The sequence below is a fragment of the Microtus oregoni genome, unplaced genomic scaffold (genome assembly GCF_018167655.1).
Source record: "Microtus oregoni isolate MIOR12 unplaced genomic scaffold, Mior012 000024F_ref0000369, whole genome shotgun sequence".
Lineage (NCBI taxonomy): Eukaryota > Metazoa > Chordata > Mammalia > Rodentia > Cricetidae > Microtus > Microtus oregoni.
In genome coordinates, this window is record NW_024543083.1 from 31,212,163 (window position 1) to 31,221,178 (window position 9,016).

Below are 9,016 nucleotides of genomic sequence, written 5' to 3' on the forward strand. Positions count from 1 at the left end.
GTGTTTTACCTATTGTTGGACAAACTGTTTTCAATCAAGATTTTTATAGGAGTCAGTACAAAATATCAGCAGCGTGCTATTGAAAATGGTTATGTAATTTTAGCTCCTTCCATAGCCGGTAGCAAAGCATTTCTTCTAAGAATTTCAATTACTTTGTCTAAAAAAAGAAATCTGGCTGGTAAGATTTGATTTCTCCGTATGTAAAATGTACCAGTGAGATTTCATTATTTGCAAGGTAATTCAATGTTTCTGAAACAAAGGTTGTGCTTTGCGGGTCCTAAGCACTAGTGGAATAGTAAGACTATAAGATACTATGATTTATGGAGATGATCCTTTTAAGCTCTTAGAACAAGAACTCCTTTGAATACATCTTTGTATCCAGAACCTGGCACAATGCCTCACAGAGAGACGGATGAATTGATTTTTGTTAAGTGAATAAATTTTACACTTGGTCTATAACCAACATTTCCCAGAGAAGAGACTGTATTTATAACTGGGATAGAAAAAAATAGACAAAATTCCTGAAAGATAAGTGGATCTAAACTGTAGCCAGTTCAAAAGAGTGAATTATTGAATGACTAATGTTTAAGACTTTTATGTCCACAATGGCCAGTTCTGTCTGTGCCTCTGAACATTCATAGACTGTATACTTTCCCACTGCCAACTGTAGGCAAAGCATTGAGTAGACTTCTTTTGACTGTGTATTTCCTAGTTAGTAAAAAGAATTTCTTTTTATTTTCATTTATCCCCTCTCTTTCAGACATGCTCACTCCTTAAAATTAGGTGTAGGGGAAAATAATTAGAGGAAAAGAAACATACATTTTCTTAGCTGTTATTCAAAGATTTTAAATATTTATAGTCTAAGAAAATTTAATCATCTGTGCTATCCAAGGTTTTTTTAGAACTCATGATTTAGTTTAAGTGGAATAACTTGCTATAAAAATGATTTTCCTATTCTGAATTGATTCAGACAATTAACAATATCCTGGGCTTTACCCTTTTATTACATTGTATAAGATATTCTTCTAGGCAACACGAAGATAATAGTTGTGCTGAAGTATGGCAATATCTAACTATAACCACAGGAAAGGTAGAAATAGTTAAACTTGCAATGCACTAAAAATGGGAAAGCAAGTTCAATCTTCAATTATTTTCATGAAAGGTTATATGAAATAAGTGATAAAATAAACAGGTCCTGAAATATTTGAGGAGAATTTATCTTCTGGGCAGGTTGTGGTAACATGGAAATTTGAATTATATTTGTTTGCATGCATACACATATATAATACACATTGTATGTGTGTGTGTTTGTGTGTGTGTCTTGTCAGGGGCAGACTGACATTGCTATTAATACATCTGCCTAACATATTGCTAAACTCAAATTCAGAAAACTAGTAATGTCAAGTAACTGACTCAGGTCTGAAATGTAGCAGCATACAATTTCTCGTTCGTGTGGCTTATATGTAGAGAAAATGGCTGAACAGAAAGCCTGTTGCAGAAGAAAAATAAAAAGGCAGGGAAAGTTCTTGCAAAGAGTGATTGTATGGTGCCATCTAGTGGCTCAGGAAATTATGGCAGAGTTCTAGCAGCATAATACACTCCCTTTAAAATATGTATGCCACCCAGTGCAAGCTCACACATGTACAGGTCGATATCTTTAACCTACATATTTAATTATAGTTCTTTATATGCCAAACTACTTCTTAAAAAGGTAAGCTATTGTGAATTGAACATTTTTTTAAAAATTAGTGATATACTCTACTTTTTGCAGAAATCATAACACTTCCTTTACTTTCCCCCATTCCTCTTCCTTTCTTCCTTTCCCCATTCTCTTTTTGCCACAATATCTCTCTGTCTCTTTTTCTCTGTGTTTCTTCTTCCATTGTCTTCCTAAAATATTGTATAAATATGTATTATATTATGTGGGATTACCCTCTGTATGCTATATAAATATGTTTTGCTACCATTGGTTAATGAAGAAGATGCTTTGGAAGGGCAGAATATAGCATGCCAGGAAATCCAAACAGAGATAGAGGAAGAAAAAAGGCAGACTCAGGGAGATACATTACTGGTAAGCCACGGCCTCATGACAATACATAGATTAATAGAAATGTATTAATTTAAGATGTAATAGTTCATGAGAAATATGCCTGATCCATTGGCAAAACAGAGTTGTAATTAATAAAGTTTTGTGTGATTATTTGGGTCTGAGTGGCTGGAAGAAGACAAAACAGTCTCTGTTTACAATTAAAATGTGAATATATAAATATATTAAATGCAGAACTCATATTAGCTATATTTATCCCCTGCTTTCCTCTTTCAGCACCTATACAAAACACCTCAGTTAAGGTTTCTATTGCTGTGATAACACTAAGACCAAAAGCATCTTGGGAGGAAAGGGTTCTTCTCATCTTACAATAGACAGGTAACAGTCCTTGACTGACAGAAGTTAGGACAGGGACTCAACAGGTCAAGAACCTGGGGCCAGGAACTGAAAGGGAAGCAGTGGAGAAGTGCTGATTACTGGCTTGCTCCTCATGGTTTGCACAGCCAAGAGGTACATCTACACATCCACATTAATGGTTAGTCAAGTAGACATCTCAAAGATTTTCTTGGCAATATGGTGGATTGAGACTTCTTTCCAAAATAATGGATAAGCTTGTGTCAAGTTGACTTAAAACAATTAGTAGAAATCTTTCACAATCTGAAATAAGCTTATTATGTGTTAAATTCTTCTGAAAATTTAATATACTTTACTATATGTCTCATTTCTGGTCTGCTTTAACATGCTCATTGAAGTTACACATATAAAATTATAACCCTGGGCCGGGCGGTGGTGGCGCACGCCATTAAGCCCAGCACTTGGGAGGCGGAGGCAGGCGTATCGATCTCTGTGAGTTTGAGGCCAGCCTGGTCTACAAGAGCTAGTTCCAGGACATGAACCAAAAAGCTAAGGAGAAACCCTGTCTCGAAAATAAAAAAGATTATAAACCTGTAATAATTCTCACTCCTGAATTTCCTGGTGTATTTTTTTCCATTTTACTTTGATTTATTTTCTTCTTTTTCTCTTCTCTGATAGAATACAGATTAAAATGTTAGTACAATTATTACTTGTACTATTTTATCAGAGCCTGTATAATTTCCATCAATGAATATGCAGTATAAGGACCTTATTATGAATTCCCTCTTTGATCTCTATCCAAAGCAGCATAGCAATGGAATCTCCAAAAAACTTTCTACAAATAGACCCCCTTTTTTTTTTTCTGTAGAATTTACACATTCATTGGCAACAGAATGAAAAGTCATCTACATGGTGTACTTATTCAGGAATTCTGTCACAAAAAGGTGTTAGAAACCAAAAGGAAAGAAAGAAAGGAAGGAAAAAAAGAAAGAAGAAAAAGGGAGAGGGAGAAAGGAAGGAAGAAAGAAAGAAAGGAAGGAAGGAAGGGAAGAAAGAAAGGAAAGGTCGATGAACTACAGTTTGTTATTCCAGGAATTTTGAAGAAATTGTCTATGAATTTAAAACATATGCAACTTTAAAAGTGGGTATAGAGGCATGCTTGAAATGTTTAAACGTTTTTGGTTTTGACTCTAGCCTTTAATGGCTGAGCCATTGAATTTTGCATGCAAATGAATAGAAATAGAAAACACTATCCTGGGTGAGATAACCCAGACCCAAAAATATGAACATGATAAGTGTTTATAAATGCTGCAGAATTAATCCAAGATAGGTATTTTTAAAATACCTTGACTTCAAATTTGAAGTAAAAAGGTATGTTACTTTGGAGAAGAGGATTTTCTTTTATTTCCACAGGAAATGAGAAGCTGTAAGTTCATTCTGAGTTAAGAAAATTCAGGTTTGATCAAAGAAGACCCTTTGAGAAATCTCTGGTAGGAGCAGATGGCCAGATATATGAGTTCTACATCCAGAACAAATTCAAGACTGCTGCCTGAGATGATGGAGCATCATAGAAAACTCCAGTCAGGACTTGGCCATAATTCTAATTATTTTAGGTCCACGTAAGATTACCAGCACCCCTGATCAGCAGGAAATATTCTGAAAAACTATGCCCACAATCCCAAAAAATGGACTATGGATATTTTCCTTTGTTTAGAATGTTGATTACAAGTTGTTATGGATAATGGTCAGGAGAAAAGCTAAAGAAAGGATATTAGAATCAGAGTTCTTTTTTTTTTAAGTGTGTGGGGGGATGGGAAGTGCTGTGTGACAGTGGTCTGTACTGTGTCAATTATATTTTAAATTAATGCTGATTAGACAGGAGCCAGGCAGCAAGTACAGTTGGGGTGAACAGGCAGGAAGTAGAGGTGGGGCAACAAGAATTTTGGAAAGAGAGAAGTTTAGTCTGGAGTCGTGACCAAGCTTCAGAGGAAGCAAGATGTAACTGCCTCACTTAAAAAAAGTACCAAGCCATGTGGCTAACTGAGACAAGAATTATGGGTTAATGTAACTTAAAAGAAATAGTTATAAGAGGCCTGAACTATTTGGCCAATCAGTTTATAATTAATGTAGACCTCTGTGTGTTTCTTTGGAACTGAATGACTGCAGGACTGGTTGAGACAGAAACCTCTGTCAACAGAATAGCACTTGGTCAACAAACATGTTTACAGAAATAGTACACACACACACACGTGTGTGTATATATATGTGTGTGTGTGTATACATATACATATGTATATGTGTGTGATGAATTTTGGACATGCATACATGCATGCATGCTATCTTCAAGTAAGTAAAAAGTAAAATATTAAACAAAAGAATCGAAAACTGGTTAAAAATGAAAGAAAACAAAAATAAACATTGGAGACCCTAAAATATTTTTCATGGATAAGTGTGTGTGTGTGTGTGTGTGTGTGTGTGTAATTAAGTTCCAAAAAAAGAAAGCTGTGGGGTGATATTTTGTTTTTGCTTTAAAAAATAAAGGTTGCCAGGAGAAGAGAGTGTGAGGGTAGCAACACTGGAAAGACATGCAGGCAAAATAGTCGTGTCATACATCTTTATTCCCAGGACTATGGAGACAGAGGCAGAGGGATGTCTATGAGTTCAAGGCTACCAAGGTCTGTATGCAAAAATTGAATCAGTCTACAATAGAAATAGCTGAGGGGTGGTGACTCACACCTTTAATCCCAGCTCTAGGGAGGTGGACATGAGAAATGTTATGACTGGACTGAGGGAGGAATGTAGGGTAGAGGGAGACAGGAGTTCAGGTTCATTCTGAAGTGTCCTAGATACAGCATTCTGTCTGAGGATTTCTGAAGACAGGATCTTTTCCACATTGGCCTGATGATTTGATAGAGGCAAAAGGTCTCTCTAGTGACTGGATCTTTTATTTTGCTGATGTTTCACCATTCACTCCAATATCTGGTTCTGAGTTTTTATTAATGTGTGTGTGTGTGTTTGTAAATGAGTCAATAAAGATGGAGGATCATAAAAAAGAAACAAGGATCATAGATAATCCACCTAGATAATCCACCTCATTAAGAAGAGATTACAGGCATTGTGGAATCTACCCTTAGATGCAATACCTTGAGCGGATCAGACTCAAGGTCATATTAATCTAACAATTAAATCCTGGAATGAAAACCAGGGGTATGGGTACTAGCTTATAAAAAAAAATTAGAGAATCAAAGAAAACAAGTGAAGGAGAGTGAGATTTAGTGAAACATAAATGGGGGAGAAAAGAATACTGTGTTCACACACACACACACAGAGAGAGAGAGAGAGAGAAAGAGAGAGAGAGAGAGAGAGAGAGAGAGAGAGAGATTCAATCAAAGTGTAAGTAATCAGAGTATAACCTTGGAAAGAAAGAACCAATGACCCAAATAGGAAAACCCAAATGAAACTTTGTGGTGTGGCTATTCGTGGAAGCACCTGATTAAACCTTAATGTACAGCTGGGTTGGGGAAAGAGAAGAGAGAGAGAGGGAGGAGATGGTCACAAGGTGATGGAGCTATGACCACCAAGCCCACCGAGGAAAGTTCTTGACTTAATGAAGTTCAGATCAGAAGCCTTGCTGAACCCATTAAGCCTTACTTGTTCATGCTGTGTGAGTAGGTACAATACATGGCATGCGCACTATGCTTAACTTTACCACTGGTGAACTCAGCTCATTATTCCAGGAGGAATCAGAAGAACTTAAAGGGGCTCCCAGGTGGAAGGGATCACCCATAAGGGAGGCAGTGTTCTTGTACCTATTGAGTCTGTGGCCTTGGCATTTGTTGGAAGCAGAGGAGGACATGAGAGCCAGGGAGTGGGCAGGGCTATCAGACCTGAAAGACAGAAAGGGCGGGGCCAGCTGAATCAGCCTAGAAGTTGATTGAATAGTGGTAAGGAGGTGTGGCACAGCTACTACTTAAATGCAAGGGCAAGCAGAGCAGCAGTGAGGCACAAGGAAAGCCAGCTGACACACAGGCCAGCACAGAAGCATTGCCCTCTGACTCAGAGAGGCCAGCCAAGTCCCCGGACAGAGGGGTAGCCCAGTGAAGCCTGCTGCTCTTGGGATCCCCCATGGAGTCCTCAGCAGTGGAGATGGAGTTTGTCCATCAACTGGAAACCCTGCTTAAGCTGCGGGAGCACCTGTACAGGGAGACAGAGCCCCACAAACTCTACAAAACCCTGAAGGAACTCTCTTCTCAGCCCATCCTATGTGACACCATGGAGAAGATTGGCTTCAGGCAGACCATCAAACGCTTGAGGAAAGAGCAGCTCCTGGTCCCCTTTGCCAAGGAATTTGCCACCCTGTGGTCAAGAAGGTCCCAGTTTGGGCCCCAGTCTGAGTCAGACATACAGAACTTTGCCATTCAGGCGAGCCTCATGACAGAGTCGTCAAAAAACTCTCCAGAAGACAAGCCCCATGAGCCCAGGTCTAAGGAAGACAGAGAAAATGGGAGAAAGGTCTTGGAGGTGAGCAGTACCAGTAAACACCCAAGTCCGGGCCTAAGACAGAGCCCAAACTCAACCCTAAGCTCGAGGCTGAGCCTAAGCAAACACACAAGCCCTGACCATAGGTCAACTCAAAACCCAAAGCTGGAGGCAAGAGGAAGCAAAAGGCACAGCACATCTTGTGGGGACCCCAGGCTAGCTGCACAGCGCCAGGAGCAGGTAGCAAAGTGCTCCCGCGAACCCGTAGAGGAGCCCAGGGAGCTCCAAGAAGACAAGCTCCTCTCCAGCAAGTCAGATGCTGGACCAGCCAAGCAGTACCTTTCTCCTCTGCAGAGAAAGAGCCCAGGACATTGTATTCTGCAAGGCCACCCTACTGAGCCTTCTGAGGCTTGCTCCAACTATGACAGTTCTGCTTCCTCTGCTCTGCCCCTGCCACAGCCTCCATGCAAGAGGAAGAAGAAATGTACCAGGACAGTTGAAGCCCAGCGCTCTGTAGCAAAGGCGCCTCTCGGCAAGTCTTGCAGCAGCAAGGAGCTAAATTGCCTTGATGTGAATCCCCTTCCAGAAGTGGCCTCCACTTGCCAAGATGACTCCCTCCTGGATGGCCCGGAGCAACAGTATTTGCACACTGATCAAGAAGAAGCAACTTGGGCACACAGGGTCAACTTCAGAACGCCAGTCTATTCGGGTCGCGCACCTTCCAGGCTCCAGAAGAAATACAACAAAGGGTGCCATGCCGTGCCCTCTTGCCCCTTGGAAACTCAGTGCCAACCAGCTGGAGACAAAGCTGAGCCCTGGCAGCAAGTAGAGAAATCCTTGCCCCAGACTCATACTGCCAAGGCAATTCCCACGCAGAATGAGACCCAGACAGACCTCCAGCTGGAAAAGTCCCAAGAGCTCAGGTTGCAAGCCCTGAAAGCCCGCATCCAAAGCAGAGAAGCTAAGAAGTTACAAAGCCGTCAAACCAAGTTACTCACCTTTGACGCCAATAATACCATCTCAGGACAGCAGACAGAATCTGGACCAGGACGGGAGGCCTCCTCTGACAAGAACAGCCTCCCTGAAGACTCGGTCCCTAGCCACTTGCAGAGAGCTCCCTGCCTGCCAGCAGGAGGCAGCACCAAGACCCAGGCAAAGAAAAGGACCCCTCTCATGGCCAAGGCCCTCAGGGATTACAAGAGGTATTCCTGCAGGTGAACCTAGGATGCTCTCTCTCTACTGGAATTCCTCTCAGTCACTGTGCTGCAGTGACCGAGAGTGACTCCTATTCTGAGGGGCATCAGAAATTTTCTAATTTTCTAGCACCTACTGCCTGGATCCATGCTCGAGCCATGTCAGCCCTCTTTCAAGACCCTGGAATGACGTCCCTGCCTGTTCACTAAACTCACTTGGAATATTTGAGCACCAAAGAGTGCATAGATCTCATTGGCAAAAATACATGGGTTCCCAGGGGAAACACTCGACTTTGGAATTTCTGTCCACTCAAACTCTTTCAATAGAATCAAGTGGTGAGGACCTGGTCTGCAAAAACAAAGATTACCCAAACCTCAGACCTTTGCCTTCATCTTCCATTGTGATTTGGTTGCAGACCGACAAACTGAGCTTCCTGATTAACACCTGCAGGGACTTCACAACCAATATGGATTTATGTTGATTCCAGCCCTACCTCAACTGACACAAGAGTGGCTGGTCCCTTCTGACAACTGTCTAATTTTTTTTTTTTTTGCCTGACACACTTGTCAGTGAACTTTCTTATATTGGACATGACTTCTTTCCTTCTGTTTGGACACTTGACCATTTCCCCCCTATTGATGTGAGATTCCTCTCTGTATGCTAAAATATGTTTTATTAGCCGGGCGGTGGTGGCGCACGCCTTTAATCCCAGCACATGGGAGGCAGAGGCAGGCGGATCTCTGTGAGTTCGAGACCAGCCTGGTCTACAACTAGTTCCAGGACAGGCTCCAAAACCATAGAGAAACCCTGTCTCGAAAAAGCAAAAAGAAAAAAAAAAAGAAAGAAAAAAATCACCACTGCATCATAGCATGCTGAGGTAAAGTAAAAATAAATAAATAAATAAAAATAAAATATGTTTTATTGCCATTGATTAATAAAGAA

General features: G+C 40.8%; 1 protein-coding gene across 1 annotated transcript; it reads left to right on the forward strand.

Annotated features, from left to right (window-relative positions):
* Window positions 1-6,526: 6,526 nt before the first annotated feature.
* Window positions 6,527-8,098, forward strand: LOC121462168 (elongin-A3 member D-like). The gene has a single exon (XM_041673574.1). It carries the CDS (start codon window positions 6,527-6,529, stop codon window positions 8,096-8,098), a length of 1,572 nt encoding a protein of 523 aa, XP_041529508.1.
* The last annotated feature ends 918 nt before the right edge of the window (window positions 8,099-9,016 follow it).